This window comes from Pseudophryne corroboree, chromosome 10 (assembly GCF_028390025.1).
Source record: "Pseudophryne corroboree isolate aPseCor3 chromosome 10, aPseCor3.hap2, whole genome shotgun sequence".
Taxonomy (NCBI): Eukaryota; Metazoa; Chordata; class Amphibia; order Anura; family Myobatrachidae; genus Pseudophryne; species Pseudophryne corroboree.
In genome coordinates, this window is record NC_086453.1 from 120,980,448 (window position 1) to 120,998,241 (window position 17,794).

Below are 17,794 nucleotides of genomic sequence, written 5' to 3' on the forward strand. Positions count from 1 at the left end.
TGTCTCTTTCTCGGTCCGAGATAACTTAGTAGAGATTGTGGAAATCATTCCCCTAATGGAGTCCAGCTATGTTGGTTCTGCCCCACTAGCCTGGGAAGGGACACTACATTGAGTACACAGTAGTGAACCCCCTGGGGAACAGGAACACTGTGCCTTACATGAAACACACTCTTTGCCTGACATACTGTATAGTGACAGCACACACTCATAGGAAAAGGTTAAATGCACAATTAACCCACAAAGAGCCCTTCCAGGGAAACACAGAGGGAGTATGAAACCAGCACACAGCGCCCCCCCTGCTTTGACCCCCTGGTACAGCTGAGGTAATCTGGAGGCTCTCCGGAGGAGCTGCGCATCCCTGTCAGTCAGCGTCTGTATCAGCTGCAGAGGGAAAAAGGCTATGGTGAGCTGCTGGATCCGCTCATAGTGAAGCCCTGCCCCTTCAATGGCGCACGGTCTTCCCGCTCTTTTTTATACTGGCATTATGTGTCTAGGGGGGGTCATTCCGAGTTGATCGCTAGCTGCATTCAGTCGCTGTGCAGCGATGAGACAAAAAAACGGCAATTCTGCGCATGCGTATGCGGCGCAATGCGCACGCGCAATGTACTTTTACAGCGGCCGATGTAGTTTCACACAGGGTCTAGCGAAGCTTTTCAGTCGCACTACAGACCGCAGAGTGATTGACATGAAGTGGGCTTTTCTGGGTGTCAACTGACCGTTTTCAGGGAGTGTTCGAAAAAACCCAGGCGTTCCAGAAAAAACGCAAGCGTGCCAGGAAAAACGAAGGCGTGGCTGGGCGAATGCAGGGCGTGTTTGTGATGTCAAAACAGGAACTGAATAGTATGAAGTCATCGCAAGCGCTGAGTAGGTATTGAGCTACTCTAAACTACACAAAAGATCTTTGCCGCCGCTGTGCGATCCTTTCGTTCGCACTTCTGCTAAGCTAAAATACACTCCCAGTGGGAGGCGGCATAGCGTTTGTACGGCTGCTAAAAACTGCTAGGGAGCGAACAACTCGGAATGACCACCTAAGTGCATGAAATGGAGACAGACTCCTTTTATGGCTTTGTTGCCAGTCTGGGTACTGTGGGCCTAATTCAGACCTGATCGCTCGCTAGGGTTTTTTTGCACTGCTGCGAGCAGATAGTCGCCGCCCATAGGGGAGTGTATTTCTGCTTTGCAAGTGTGCGAACGCATGTGCCGCCGAGCGGAACAAAAAAGTTTTGTGCAGTTTCTGAGTTGCCCAGGACTTACTCAGCTGCGATCAATTCAGCCTGTCCGGGGCCGGAATTGACGTCAGACACCCGCCCTGCAAACGCTTGGACACACCTGCGTTTTCCAACCACTCCCAGAAAACGGTCAGTTGCCACCCATAAACGCCATCTTCCTGTCAATCTCCATGCGATCGGCTGAGCGAATGGATTCTTCGTACAATCCATCACAGCAACGATCCGCTTTGTACCCCTGCGACGTGCCTGCGCATTGCGGTGCATACGCATTCGCAGTTCTGACCTGAACACAGTGCAGCGAAAAATCCTAGCGTGCGATCAGTTCTGAATGACCCCCTGTGTCCGCTGTTCAGCGTCTGTGTCCTTACACAGCGGGAGACGCAGTCCGCCCCGTTTAGAAGCCGTGCATCTCCGTACCCTCATGCCGCCATAATGGCCGGCAACCTGCTAACTGGGACGCCGGCTTAGCACTCACCGCTCTTCTTTCTTCTGGCTCTGTTAGGGGTGGCGGCGTGCTTCGGGAATGTACTCTCGCCATGGTGGGGCTTGCGAATAGTTCCCTCAGGAGCTAGTGTCCTGTCAGCGGGGAACAGGACCATTAACCCTGAGAGTGGTTAGGCCCCCCAAGTCCCACGAAGCAGGCTGGCTGGTGCCATCCAGTCCCGCCTAAAACCAACAAACACAGAAAATAAATGCAGAAAACTCTTCAGCACATTTTATAAACTGAGTCTGGTAGGAGGGGCATAGAGGGAGGAGCCAGGGCACACTATAAATGTCTTAAAGTGCCCATGGCTCCTAGTGGACCCGTCTATACCCGATGATACTAAAAGGATTCCCAGAATCCCCTAGAACGTAAGAGAACAAAAGACGTCCAACACTAAAGGAGTTGCACAGGACCTGTCAGCCCAGAGCCGTAACTAGGTGTGGGCCAGCGGTGCCTTGCTCACAGCGCATATGCACTGTGGGCACACCATCTGGCAGCACCACACGCATGGCCGCCCGCTCGCTCTATCACTGGCGCCCACCTCCGCCGCTGCAGCGCTTCCCTTCAAGGGGGGACTTTCGGCACTTCTATCCCCAGCCAACAGCCAATCAGGAGCAGCCGCAGCGGCCAGCGCCAAATTCAATATGCTGCTGTCTATCACACTAAAGTGAGGGGGAATGGCTCTGGTGGTGGCTAACTGGCTGCCGTTGCTGTCAGTCAGGCCATTTGGGTGGGAGAAAGGGTGGGAGGAGCGGCGGAGCTGTCATTCAGGAAGGGGTGGTTGGGCTGCAGTGATTGCTGGTCGCGCAGTGTGTCTACATTACACTGAGGACTGACAGCCAGGCCGCCGACTTTCCGAACATCCCAGAAGCTGCAGGCCCGTCGCAAGGAGCTGTCGCCCAGCTGCCCCAGAATGTACAGTTTGTATATAATGTCTGCTGTGTGCATCAAAAGGTAAGAGCAGCAGCAGCAGCGTGCTGTGAACTTCCCCTCTAGGCTGGGATTTCAGGGGCTGCTGTGCCACTCTGACTCTGACCTACCTGCTCTCCATCTCCCCTTCTTAACTGCCAGGGGCACCTACCTGCTCTCCATCTCCCCTGCTTACCTGCCAGTGGTACCTACCTGCTCCCCATCTCCCCTGCTTACCTGCCAAGGGCACCTACCTGCTCTCCATCTGGCATCTGCCTTGCTTATCTGTCACGGGTACCTACCTGCTCTCCATCTACCTTGCATATCTGTTAGGGGCACCAACTTGCTCTCCGTCTGCCCTACTCACCTGCCAGTTAAACCTACCTTCTCTCTCTCACCCCTAATAACCTTCCTGGGGTACCTGCTTGCTCTCGATCTACTCTACTCTACCCACCTGCCAGGGTTACCATTCTGCCCTCTCAATCTGCCCCATTCACCTGCTTGCGGCCAGTGCTAAGTTCAATATGCCACCGCTGTCAATTCATGCTGCACTGGCGGCATTCCCTGCAACCATCCTAGAGTTTTCATTTTTTTTTTTTATGTAGATCTGGCTTTTTTAATGGTTTTACTTGCCGTAATGTGTATAAGGGCTCAACCTGGCGCAATGTGTAACCAGGGCTCTACCTTGGGCAATGTGTAAAAATAAGAATTTACTTACCGATAATTCTATTTCTCGGAGTCCGTAGTGGATGCTGGGGTTCCTGAAAGGACCATGGGGAATAGCGGCTCCGCAGGAGACAGGGCACAAAAAAGTAAAGCTTTACTAGGTCAGGTGGTGTGCACTGGCTCCTCCCCCTATGACCCTCCTCCAGACTCCAGTTAGGTACTGTGCCCGGACGAGCATACACAATAAGGGAGGCATTTTGAATCCCGGGTAAGACTCATACCAGCCACACCAATCACACCGTACAACTTGTGATCTAAACCCAGTTAACAGTATGACAACAGAAAGGGCCTCTTAAAGATGGCTCCTTAACAATAACCCGAATTAGTTAACAATAACTATGTACAAGTATTGCAGATAATCCGCACTTGGGATGGGCGCCCAGCATCCACTACGGACTCCGAGAAATAGAATTATCGGTAAGTAAATTCTTATTTTCTCTATCGTCCTAAGTGGATGCTGGGGTTCCTGAAAGGACCATGGGGATTATACCAAAGCTCCCAAACGGGCGGGAGAGTGCGGATGACTCTGCAGCACCGAATGAGAGAACTCCAGGTCCTCCTTTGCCAGGGTATCAAATTTGTAAAATTTTACAAACGTGTTCTCCCCCGACCACGTAGCTGCTCGGCAGAGTTGTAATGCCGAGACCCCTCGGGCAGCCGCCCAAGATGAGCCCACCTTCCTTGTGGAGTGGGCTTTTACAGTTTTAGGCTGTGGCAGGCCTGCCACAGAATGTGCAAGTTGAATTGTGTTACAAATCCAACGAGCAATCGACTGCTTAGAAGCAGGTGCGCCCAACTTGTTGGGTGCATACAATATAAACAGCGAGTCAGATTTTCTGACTCCAGCCGTCCTTGCAATGTATATTTTTAAGGCTCTGACAACGTCCAACAACTTGGAGTCCTCCAAGTCGCTAGTGGCCGCAGGCACCACAATAGGTTGGTTCAGATGAAATGCTGATACCACTTTAGGGAGAAAATGCGGACGAGTCCGCAGTTCTGCCCTATCCGAATGGAAGATTAGATAAGGACTTTTATAAGATAAAGCCGCCAATTCAGATACTCTCCTGGCAGAGGCCAGGGCTAGTAACATAGTCACTTTCAATGTGAGATATTTCAAATCCACCTTTTTCAATGGTTCAAACCAATGGGATTTGAGGAAATCTAAAACTACATTTAGATCCCACGGTGCCACCGGAGGCACCACAGGAGGCTGTATATGCAGTACTCCCTTGACAAAAGTCTGGACCTCAGGGACAGAGGCCAATTCTTTTTGGAAGAATATTGACAGGGCCGAAATTTGAACCTTAATGGATCCCAATTTGAGACCCATAGATAATCCTGATTGCAGGAAATGTAGGAAACGACCCAGTTGGAATTCCTCCGTCGGAACCCTCCGATCCTCGCACCACGCTACATATTTTCGCCAAATGCGGTGATAATGTTTCACGGTGACTTCCTTCCGTGCCTTAATCAAGGTAGGAATGACTTCTTCTGGAATGCCTTTCCCTTTTAGGATCTGGCGTTCAACCGCCATGCCGTCAAACGCAGCCGCGGTAAGTCTTGAAAAAGACAGGGACCCTGCTGTAGCAGGTCCCTTCTCAGAGGTAGAGGCCACGGTTCGTCCGTGAGCATCTCTTGAAGTTCCGGATACCAAGTCCTTCTCGGCCAATCCGGAACCACTAGTATTGTTCTTACTCTTCTTTGCCGTATGATCTTCAATACCTTTGGTATGAGCGGCAGAGGAGGAAACACATACACTGACTGGTACACCCAAGGAGTTACCAGCGCGTCCACAGCTATTGCCTGTGGATCTCTTGACCTGGCGCAATATTTGTCCAGTTTCTTGTTGAGGCGAGACGCCATCATGTCTACAATTGGTCTTTCCCAACGGTCTATTAACATGTTGAAGACTTCTGGATGTAGACCCCACTCTCCCGGATGAAGATCGTGTCTGCTGAGGAAGTCTGCTTCCCAGTTGTCCACGCCCGGGATGAACACTGCTGACAGTGCTATCACGTGATTCTCCGCCCAGCGAAGAATCTTGGCAGCTTCTGCCATTGCACTCCTGCTTCTTGTGCCGCCCTGCCTGTTTACATGGGCGACCGCCGTGATGTTGTCCGACTGAATCAACACCGGCTTTCCTTGCAGGAGAAGTTCCGCCTGGCTTAGAGCATTGTAGATTGCTCTTAGTTCCAGAATGTTTATGTGAAGAGACTTTTCCAGACTCGTCCATACTCCCTGGAAGTTTCTTCCTTGTGTGACTGCTCCCCAGCCTCTCAGGCTGGCGTCCGTGGTCACCAGGATCCAATCCTGAATGCCGAATCTGCGGCCTTCTAATAGGTGAGCCTTCTGCAACCACCACAGAAGTGACACCCTTGTCTTTGGTGACAGGGTTATTCGCAGGTGCATCTGCAGATGCGACCCTGACCATTTGTCCAACAGATCCCTTTGGAATATTCTTGCATGGAATCTGCCGAATGGAATTGCTTCGTAAGAAGCCACCATTTTTCCCAGGACTCTTGTGCATTGATGTACTGACACTTTTCCTGGTTTTAGGAGGTTCCTGACCAGATCGGATAACTCCTTGGCTTTTTCCTCTGGAAGGAAAACCTTTTTCTGAACCGTGTCCAGAATCATTCCTAGGAACAGCAGACGAGTTGTCGGGATTAAATGGGATTTTGGAATATTCAGAATCCACCCGTGTTGTCTTAGCACCTCTTGAGATAGTGCTAAAGCTGTCTCCAGCTGTTCTCTGGACCTTGCCCTTATTAGGAGATCGTCCAAGTATGGGATAACTAATACGCCTTTTCTTCGAAGAAGAATCATCATCTCGGCCATTACCTTGGTAAAGACCCGAGGCGCCGTGGACAATCCGAACGGCAGCGTCTGAAACTGATAGTGACAGTTTTGAACAATGAACCTGAGGTACCCCTGGTGTGCGGGGTAAATCGGAACGTGTAGATACGCATCCTTGATGTCCAAGGATACCATAAAGTCCCCTTCTTCCAGGTTCGCTATCACTGCTCTGAGTGACTCCATCTTGAACTTGAACTTTTTTATGTAGAGGTTCAAGGACTTCAGATTTAGAATAGGCCTTACCGAGCCATCCGGCTTCGGTACCACAAATAGAGTGGAATAATACCCCTTTCCTTGTTGTAATAGGGGTACTTTGACTATCACCTGCTGAGCGTACAGCTTGTGAATGGCTTCCAACACCCTCTCCCTTTCGGAAGAGACGGTTGGTAAGGCAGACTTCAGGAAACGATGAGGAGGATCCGTCTCTAATTCCAACCTGTACCCCTGAGATATTATCTGCAGGATCCAGGGGTCTACCTGCGAGTGAGCCCACTGCGCGCTGTAATTTTTGAGACGGCCCCCCACTGTCCCCGAGTCCGCTTGAGAGGCCCCAGCGTCATGCTGAGGTTTTTGCAGGAGCCGGGGAGGGCTTCTGTTCCTGGGAAGGAGCTGCCTGTTGGTGTCTCTTCCCTCTTCCTCTGCCTCGTGGCAGGTACGACAAGCCCTTTGCTCTCTTATTTTTGTAGGAGCGAAAAGGCTGCGGTTGAAAGGTCGGTGCCTTTCTCTGTTGGGGAGTGACTTGAGGTAAAAAAGTGGATTTCCCGGCAGTAGCCGTGGCCACCAAGTCTGATAGACCAACTCCAAATAACTCCTCCCCTTTATACGGCAAAACCTCCATGTGACGTTTTGAATCCGCATCGCCTGTCCACTGTCGTGTCCATAAGGCTCTTCTGGCTGAAATGGACATAGCACTCACCCGAGATGCCAGTGTGCAAATATCCCTCTGTGCATCACGCATATAGATAAATGCATCCTTTATTTGTTCTAACGACAGTAAAACATTGTCCCTATCTAGGGTATCAATATTTTCAATCAGGGATTCTGACCAAACTACTCCAGCACTGCACATCCAGGCAGTTGCTATAGCTGGTCGTAGTATAACACCTGCATGTGTGTATATATTCTTTTGAATAACTTCCATCTTTCTATCTGATGGATCCTTAAGTGCGGCCGTCTCAGGAGAGGGTAACGCCACTTGTTTGGATAAGCGTGTGAGCGCCTTGTCCACCTTAGGGGGTGTTTCCCAGCGCGCCCTAACCTCTGGCGGGAAAGGGTATAATGCCAATAACTTTTTGAAATTATCAACTTTTTATCAGGAGCAACCCACGCTTCATCACACACGTCATTTAATTCTTCTGATTCAGGAAAAACTGTTTGTAGTTTTTTCACACCATACATAATACCCTGTTTTACGGTATCTGTAGTATCAGCTAAATGTAACGTCTCCTTCATTGCCAAAATCATATAACGTGTGGCCCTACTGGAAAATACGTTTGAATTTCTACCGTCGTCACTGGAATCAGTGCCCGTGTCTGGGTCTGTGTCGACCGACTGAGGCAAAGGGCGTTTTACAGCCCCTGACGGTGTTTGAGGCGCCTGGACAGGCATTAATTGATTGTCCGGCCGCCTCATGTCCTCAACTGACTGTTTAAGGGAAGATAAACCATCACGTAATTCCACAAATAAAGGCATCCATTCTGGTGTCGACCCCCTGGGGGGTGACATCTGCATATTTGGCAATTGCTCCGCCTCCACACCAATATCGTCCTCATACATGTCGACACCACGTACCGACACACACCGCAAACTCACAGGGAATGCTCTAATGAAGACAGGACCCACTAGCCCTTTTGGGGAGACAGAGGGAGAGTCTGCCAGCACACACCACAAAGCGCTATATATACAAGGGATATCCTTATATTAAGTGCTCCCTTATAGCTGCTTTAATATATATATATATAGCCATTAATGTGCCCCCCCTCTCTGTTTTACCCTGTTTCTGTAGTGCAGTGCAGGGGAGAGACCTGGGAGCCGTTCTGACCAGCGGAGCTGTGACAGAAAATGGCGCCGTGTGCTGAGGAGATAGGCCCCGCCCCTTTTTCGGCGGGTTCTTCTCCCGCTATTTTTCCAGTCAGGCAGGGGTTAAATATCTCCATATAGCCCCTATGGGCTATATGTGAGGTATTTTTAGCCTTGTATAAGGTTTATATTTGCCTCTCAGAGCGCCCCCCCCCAGCGCTCTGCACCCTCAGTGACTGCCCAGTGAAGTGTGCTGAGAGGAAAATGGCGCACAGCTGCAGTGCTGTGCGCTACCTTATGAAGACTGAGGAGTCTTCAGCCGCCGGTTTCCGGACCTCTTCACGCTTCAGCATCTGCAAGGGGGTCGGCGGCGCGGCTCCGGGACCGGACTCCACGGCTGGGCCTGTGTTCGATCCCTCTGGAGCTAATGGTGTCCAGTAGCCAAGCAGCAAATCCACTCTGCATGCAGGTGAGTTTACTACTTTCCCCCTAAGTCCCACGTTGCAGTGATCCTGTTGCCAGCAGGACTCACTGTAAAGAAAAAAACCTAAACTAAACTTTCTCTAAGCAGCTCTTTAGGAGAGCCACCTAGATTGCACCCTTCTCGTTCGGGCACAAAATCTAACTGGAGTCTGGAGGAGGGTCATAGGGGGAGGAGCCAGTGCACACCACCTGACCTAGTAAAGCTTTACTTTTTTGTGCCCTGTCTCCTGCGGAGCCGCTATTCCCCATGGTCCTTTCAGGAACCCCAGCATCCACTTAGGACGATAGAGAAAGTGGACTCTACCTGGCATTGTAACAGGGGGCTCTACCTGCCGTAATGTGTAAAACGGGGCTTTACCTGCCGTAATGTGTGAAAGGGGGCTCTACCTGCCGTAATGTGTAAAAGGAGGGTCTACCTGCCGTAATGGGTAAAAGGGGGCACTTCCTGCCGTAATGTGTAAAAGGGGGCTCTACCTGCCATAAATTGTAAAAGGGGACTCTACCTGTCATAATGTGTAAAAGAGGGCACTACCTGCGGTAACGTGTAAAAGGGGACTTTACCTGCTGTAATATGAAAAAGGGGCTCTACCCACAGTAATGCGTAAAGGGGACTTTACCTGGCGTGATGTGTGACAGGGGCTCTACCTGGTGTAATGTGTAAAAGAGGCTTTTCCTGGTGTAATGTGTGTAAGTGGTGCTACTGTGTGGCATAATTTGAATAATGGGGACTACTGTGCATCGTAATATGAATTTGCATTATTTTGTGGTCACGCCCCTTCCCCATGAAGCCACTCCCCTATATATTTTCCTCAGATTGTGCTATTTATTCAGTATTTATACAGGGCCACTACAGGAACAGCGCACAGGTCTAAACTGGCATTTGTTTCCTTTAAATACTAAAACAAGAGGGACCCATTAGTTTTACAAAATCTATACACTGGTTATACAGTATTTGCGAACAAGAAGGTTCCGCCATCTTAGATTTTAAAGTTTTTTGACCAAAATATATTTTATTACTTCTGAACCATTGACACTATTACCCAACTTCAGATTTCAATTAAGATTCTTTACAAAAGGGAACAAATTCCATTAAGCATCCCAGGAAGTAGATATAGAGATTATTTACTAAGACTCATACATAGTAAGTGTTTGGAGGTTAGTTTACATATTGGTGGTCAATCCGAGTTGTTCGCTCGCTAGCTGCTTTTAGCAGCATTGCAAACGCTAGGCCGCCGCCCTCTGGGAGTGTATCTTAGCTTAGCAGAATTGCGAACAAAAGGATAGCAGTTCTGCTATTAAATATTTCCCTGCAGTTTCTGAGTAGCTCCAGACCTACTCCTAGATTGCGATCACTGCAGACTGTTTGGTTCCTGGTTTGACGTCACAAACACGCCCTGCGTTCGGCCAGCCACTCCCCCGTTTCCCCAGCCACACCTGCGTTTTCGTCTGGCACGCCTGCGTTTTTTTGCACACTCCCGGAAAACGCTCAGTTACCACCCAGAAACACCCACTTCCTGTCAATCACACTCCGATCACTTCAACGATGAAAATTCTTCGTTCGGACGTGAGTAAATCTACTAAGTGTTGTGCTGAAATACTTAGTGCATGCGCACTGCGTACCATGCGCATGCACATTTTCGCCTTAATAGCTCTGTTGCGAAAATCGGCAACGAGCGAACAACTCGGAATGACCCCCTATGCACGGATGTTGTGCCACAATAGAAAAGTCTACAGTCCTCACAAATAGCAGGGTCAATGTGAGGGGTGTAGTATGGCTGACCGGCGGTCTCCTGACCGCCGGTCAGCTTACCGACGCTGGGATCCCGGCAGCATACCGACGCCGGGATCCCGGCGGGGAGGGGCGAGTGCAGCAAGCCCCTTGCGGGCTCGGTGGCGACCTACGGTCGCCACGTGTTCTATTCCCATTCTATGGGTGTCGTGGACACCCACGAGTGGAAATAGTCCCTGTTGGTCGGCATGCCGACCATCGGGATAGTGGGGGTCGGGATGCTGGAGGAGGTCATGTGACCGTCGGTCTCCCGACCGTCGGTCACATGAATACCACCCAATATGAGACATACACCAACAAACCAGCCTGGGGTAAGCAGGCCGCAAAACTTGCTGTGAAGGTAAAATTCCACTTTACACATTGAGGACATGAGATATCACAATATCGCCTGTTCTCACCTCTGCAATCTGTTCCGTCAGTCTCTCTTTCTCATTATTCTGCTCATTAACATAACTAAATAAGGCAAAGTTGCGATCCTCCACTGCAATAGACACAAAACAAAAGGCTATTATACTGTATGAAATCCTTGACATCCCTCAAGCAAGAAAAACCTACAGTAGTCAGCAATATCGTTTCCACATCTGCTATATTTCCAGTACTACTGCAGAGCAGCAGATTGCTGCTAAGTAAGAACCACCAAGATACACGACAGGAAGAAAAATGAATTTTCACACAAATGTGTGCCACAACCTGTTATAACATATATTCTCAATTAATGCTATGTTCTGCAGTAGGAAATGTCAGTGGCACTACATTCGCAGCCATGCTGCTCTTCCAAATGAAAGGAGGTTAAGCAAAGCATGAAAAAGTCTCATGCTAAGTTTCATTTTCGTCCAATGAGCACATTGTTGCAGGTCAACAGCAATATACATTTGTCTCCTTTGTATTCATGTGTCAGGAAATTAAATGACAGCCATTAAATGACAGCGAGTATCCAAAAAGAAAAAAAAAGTTATTTGACAGGTGGCCTTAACAAAATATTGATTGATTAACTTGGTATTCACAGATGACATGATAAGACTGACTGGGTTTCTCTTATTGGAAGTAAATCAAGGAGACAATATTTCTTAATGTACATCATTTTTAGACATAGTAAGGATTGCATTAAATAATTATCCATGGCACAGAGCTGTATCACCGGGATCGGTATGAAATACTGTACCTTCAATCAAAATCCTGACGGTCGAAATCCCGACAGCAATTGACCGACGGTCAAAATCCCGACATGGACAAAATCCCGACATTTAAAATACCGACAAGGTCAAAATACCGACATGTGAAATGTCGACAGGTCAAAATACCGACATGCGTTTTTCATTGGGTTTTTTGTGTGTATGTTGTCATAGGTCGACATGGACAACATATAAGTGTACCACATCCCCTCGCATGGCTCGCTGCGCTCGGCACACTATTATATTCCCCCTCCAGGTCCACTGGGATGGTAAAGTATGAACAAGTCGGTTTCAATTAAAAAATCATGAAAAACTCATGTCGGCATTTTGACCTGTCGGCATTTTACATATCGGTATTTTGACCTTGTCGGTATTTTAAATGTCGATATTTTGACCGTCGGTCAATTGCTGTCGGGATTTCGACCGTCAGGATTTTGATTGGAGGTAAATTGACTGCATCCCGTATCACCGGCTAAGCAATCTAGGATATCACTCAGTCTGAGTGGACCCTGGGTTCAAAGGCCTAGGAAGGAGGGAGAGTTGAGAGGATTCCATGACACTTGCTAGATTACTCCAGGATGACAAGGGCTGACACTGCTGTGCAACCTAGTGGCCGGCCAAATATTATTACATATTACATATATATAAATACTAGGTGCTTCATCGCGCCCTACGGGCGCTCTTCACACCGTCGAATGGGGCTACGCCCCCTTAACCCCTGCACGCCTTGCTGCGGTTCAATATTTGTATGAGTATTACCTGCATTCCTAGGTTTGTTAGTGGTTAAATATTGCACGACGAAAGTGCTTCCAATAGTGAAGGGGGCGTAGCCCCTTGAGACGGCGTGAACAGTGCCTGCAGAGCACGATGTACAGAATGTAGCGGGTGCGGGGGGGACCGCGGATGAGGCAGGGAGTATGTAGATGCTGCGAGTGGACGGGGAGGTGGATGCAGGTGTGGGGGGAGGGGGTGCGGGACCTATACCTATGTCATTTTATTTGTAACAATATATAGGACACGGATAAGGATGTATGTGATATAGACATACCCGCATGAAGAGGTAAATGGTGTCATTAGACACAGAGGGAAGTGCTGGTACAATGCGGAGCAGGGGCAGCTGTGTCCTCTCTCTACACCGTACCATCCTTCAGGTGTAGCAACACGGACATGTTGCGCACGCAAGGTCTCCACACGGCCGCAGGTGCACCAGTCCCCTCTGCATGCGCTATGTGCGTGCCCCCCTCAGGCGCAGTAGGAGGAGGGGGCGATGGCTGGGCATGGACAGCGCGGTCATGTGCTTGGTGCTGGGCTTGCGCCCTGCACTTGCTGTGTGAGGGATAGGGAGGAGGCGGCAGAGCGGAGCATCACCGATATACCGGTATCTATGGGGGGCACCCCAGGGGGTTATGGCTCCTGTACTCCTGGTGAGGGTTTGTCAGGGAGGTATCAAGGAGCCAGTGGTATGGACCGTGTATGGGGTACAGGGCGGTAGGGAGGGGATACAGAGACGCGGGGCGGTAGGGAGGGGATACAGAAACGCAGGGCCGTAGGGAGGGGATACAGAAACGCAGAGCGGTAGGGAAGTGATACAGAGACGCAGAGCGGTAGGGAGGGGATACAGAGACGCAGAGTGGTAGGGAGGGGATACAGAGACACAGGGCGGTAGGGAGGGGAAAGAGAGACGCAGAGCGGTAGGGAGGGGATACAGAGACACAGGGCGGTAGGGAGGGGATACAGAGACGCAGAGCGGTAGGGAGGGGATACAGAGACGCAGGGCGGTAGGGAGGGGATACAGAGACGCAGAGCGGTAGGGAGGGGATACAGAGACACAGGGCGGTAGGGAGGGGATACAGAGACGCAGAGCGGTAGGGAGGGGATACAGAGACGCAGGGCGGTAGGGAGGGGATACAGAGATGCAGAGCGGTAGGGAGGGGATACAGAGACACAGAGCGGTAGGGAGGGCACACAGACGCAGGGTGGTAGGGAGGGTATAGAGAGACGCAGGGCGGTAGGGAGGGTATAGAGAGACGCAGGGCGGCAGGGAGGGGATAGAGAGACGCAGGGCGGTAGGGAGGGGATAGAGAGACGCAGGGCGGTAGGGAGGGGATAGAGAGAAGCGGGGTGGTAGGGTGGGGAAACAGAGGCGTAGGGAGGAGGGGATACAGAGACGTGGGACGGTAGGGAGGGGATAGAGAGACGCAGGGCGGTAGGGAGGGGATAGAGAGACGCAGGGCGGTAGGGAGGGGATACAGAGATGCAGTGTGTTAGGGAGGGGATACAGAGACGCGGGGCAGCAGGTAGAGGATACAGAGAGGCGGGGCGGCTGGGAGGGGATAGAGAGACGCAGGGTGGCAGGGAGGGGATAGAGAGACGTGGGCGGTAGGGAGGGGATACAGAGATGCAGGGTGTTGGGGAGGGGATACAGAGACGCGGGGCAGCAGGTAGAGGATACAGAGAGGCGGGGCGGCTGGGAGGGGATAGGGAGACGCGGGGTGGTAGGGAGGGGATAGAGAGACGCAGGGCGGTAGGGAGGGGATAGAGAGACGCAGGGCGGTAGGGAGGGGATAGAGAGACGCAGGGCGGTAGGGAGGGGATAGAGAGACGCAGGGTGGCAGGGAGGGGATAGAGAGACGTGGGCGATAGGGAGGGGATAGAGACATGCGGCCGGTAGGGAGAGGATAGAGAGATGCGGGCGGTAGGGAGAGGATAAAGAGACGCAGGGCGGTAGGGAGGGGATAGAGAGACGCAGGGCGGTAGGGAGGGGATAGAGAGACGCGGGGCGGTAGGGAGGGGATAGAGAGACGCAGGGTGGCAGGGAGGGGATAGAGAGACGTGGGCGGTACGGAGGGGATAGAGAGATGCGGGCGGTAGGGAGGGGATAGAGAGACGCAGGGCGGTAGGGAGGGGATAGAGAGACGCAGGGCGGTAGGGAGGGGATAGAGAGACGCGGGCGGTAGGGAGGGGATAGAGAGACGTAGGGAGGAGGTGATACAGACGCAGGCGGTAGGGAGGAGATACAGAGACGCGGGGCGGTAGGGAGGGGATAGAGAGACGTGGGGCGGTAGGGAGGGGATACAGAGATGCAGGGTGTTAGGGAGGGGATACAGAGACGCGGAGCAGCAGGTAGATACAGAGAGGCGGGGCGGCTGGGAGGGGATAGAGAGACGCGGAGCGGTAGGGAGGGGATACAGAGAGGCGGGGCGGCTGGGAGGGGATAGAGAGACGCGGGGCGGTAGGGAGGGGATATAGAGACGCGGGGCGGTAGGGAGGGGATAGAAAGACGCGGGGCGGTAGGGAGTGGATAGAGAGACGCGGGGCGGTAGGGAGGGGATATAGAGACGCGGGTCGGCAGGGAGGGGATAGAGAGACGCGGGGCGGTAGGGAGGGGATAGAGAGACGCGGGCGGCAGGGAGGGGATAGAAAGATGCGGGGCGGTAGGGAGGGGATAGAGAGACGCGGGGCGGTAGGGAGGGGATATAGAGACGTGGGTCGGCAGGGAGGGTCCCCAGTGAGGAAGCTGATGAAGAGAGGGGCAAAGTAGTGGAGGGGGAGGGCACCAGAAGAGGAGACATTTGTAAAGTGGGGACCACACATACAATCAGTGGGTAGGATGGCCGGAGGGACTCACCGTTGAGGCTGTGGGCGGCTGCTGCAGGCTGGTAAACAGTAGTGTCCAGAGGCGTCACCGGGTCAGTATTACTGTTACACACATCTCTCATCCCCCCGCGGCCGAAAAGGGGGCGTGGCCTGCTGTAAAAGGGGCGTGGCCTCGTCATATGTTTTCTCTCTCTCCGGGGGTGTTTCCAGCTAGCCTATAGATGCTGGCAGCCCCCGGAGACTGGAGAGTGTGTGTGCCGGCTCTTCTCTGTGACAGGAGGCGAGTGCTGCAGAAGATGACGTCACTGCAGCACTCGCCTCCTGTCACAGCAGGAGAGCGGACAGCTGGATGTGTGCGGAGGAGGCGGCGGGTGTGTGTACGCGGGGCAGGGAGGGCTATGAAAGCCTTCTCCTGCGCCACCCGTCCCTCCTGATGTGTATGCCGGGGGCGGCATCAGCCGTTGTTGTTGGCCCGGCGCCGCGGCCGGGGAGTCAGAGCTGCTGATGGGTGGGGGGAGGGGAGAGAGAGAGATGGACAGGCAGCAGGAGCAGAGACTTGCTGACTCCGCCCACCGCTGTGACTCCACCCAGCGTTACGGCCAGGCACAGAGTCACAGATGTAGCCAAATATATAGGAGATATTAAATATAATAATATATTATATATTATTATATTACAGTATATTTATAATTTATTTATAATCCATCAATCATATTGTGCAGCATTATATAGAGAATTATCTAGAAGCAGCAGGCTATTATCTGCACAGCGGCCAGTGATCTGTTTCTCCCCTTCCTGATTACCATCCTTTCCTCTACAACTATGGTGGCCAATCCCGGGATTTAGGTCTAAAATTGCCCAGGATTCAATCCCAAAATTGGAGCTTCCAAACCCGGGGAATTCGGGATTTCGGGATTAGCCAGCCCCCTATTATTTCCAATGCTGGGCAGCATTGAGCCTCTTCAGCAGGATCCCTCCTCCCGGCTCCCCCAGCCCCCAGCTATACACATTGCGCAGCATGACATGATGTGAGAGGTCATGCTACAGAGGCTGACGTCAGCCGCATGTGCCATTCGGACTGCCCACATCTCACCTCACCGCACCGTTCCCCTCTGTAAGTGGACCCATCTTCCACCCACCTGAATAGAGGTTGGTAAATTATGGTGGGGTGGGGGTTAAGACATTGACAACTTAATCCCGGAAATACCGGGATTTATCGTTTTTCAATTCCGATCCCCGGGATTGAAAAAAACGGCCCGGGATTTGCCTCCCTATCTATAACCTCGGTCTCCTATTTCCCCAAGTCTCACCTATACTGTCCAACCCTCTGCTCTGAACATGTGACTGATGCACAGAGGGTATCGGAGCCAAACAGAGAAGTAGGGGTTGGGTATTATTGTTATATTGGGTTGCTGGAATTATAAATATATTGTAGGAGCTATTAATGCAATGTGGGATCTCTATGAAATGTGAGGGGCAAAAGTGTTCACCACCTTACTTACTAAGCTATCTTACAGTTAGGCCTGGTGACAGAGGGGGGACAAAGGGGACACTTGTACCAGAGCCCGAGATTCTAAGGGACTCCAGACTCTCAGGAATCTAGGGAGACCAGTTCCTGTGTCCCCATTGCCTGTGCCATTGCTGCACTGTAATCAGCAGGAGAGGCTAGGGGGGAGGCTGAGAGACACAAGGGGAGGGGGTGATGTTGGTAGACACAGGTGATATGAGTGGATGGCTGGCGATGGAGGGACAAGGGGGATGAGGCTGGATACACAGGGATGATGCTAGAAAGGCTCAGGCAAGGAGGAGGCTGGAGCGATACAGGTGAGGAGTGAGGCCGGAGAGATGGGGGTGAGGCTGGAGAGAGACGTGGGATAATGCAATGGCTGTCCGGTCTGTACATACTGGGGAGGGATGGGGGCCCCAAAAACATGAGTGTACCGGGCACTAAGACTTCTGTTGCACACCCTGCCTATAGTGTTATTTTCTTATACCTAACCTCCAGATTACAACACGGCCCAAAACTATGTTATAGCAAGCACTGCATTATAAGAGGGTTTCACATGATGGAGGTAACACATTCCAATGCAAGTTTGGGAACTGGTTATTAGCGAAGCAGGTGTTATTTAGGGAGGTGAAATATACAGGGACTTGTTTTTCCAGGGAGCACAATATTTACAAAGGTTCCTTTGCAATGTGAATCAAAGTGTTTAAGCCTTTTGTTTTGCAAGACATAACAGGCTGTAGTACAGAAAACAACAATCATATTTTTGTTGTCTAGCCTGTCCTGTATGCATTCTGCTAAACGCCGAAGACATCGTTACTGTAGAGTGCTTTAGATTTAACAATGTACTTGCTCCAAAGTGTGATAATCTAAATCTTCTAAGACAGTTTAGCTTTTTCCCTAGGGTGCTACCTTTAAAAGTGAGAGAAAAACAGACATTGCAATAAGCCTGAGGCATTTATTCGCAGGAAGAGGAATCTGCCACTTTAAATTATAAGGACAAGTAAACATATTTTAACCATGTGT

At 51.2% G+C, this 17,794-nt stretch overlaps 1 protein-coding gene across 5 annotated transcripts in view; it reads right to left on the minus strand.

Moving 5' to 3' along the window:
• ODAD1 (outer dynein arm docking complex subunit 1) overlaps nucleotides 1-17,794 on the minus strand; it is a 210,052-nt gene that overhangs the window by 84,873 nt on the left and 107,385 nt on the right. For all 5 annotated transcript variants that reach the window (XM_063942770.1, XM_063942772.1, XM_063942769.1 and 2 more), the window contains one exon: nucleotides 10,894-10,976. In XM_063942770.1, coding sequence (XP_063798840.1) covers nucleotides 10,894-10,976 — 83 coding nt within the window. The remainder of the gene's footprint in view (nucleotides 1-10,893; nucleotides 10,977-17,794) is intronic.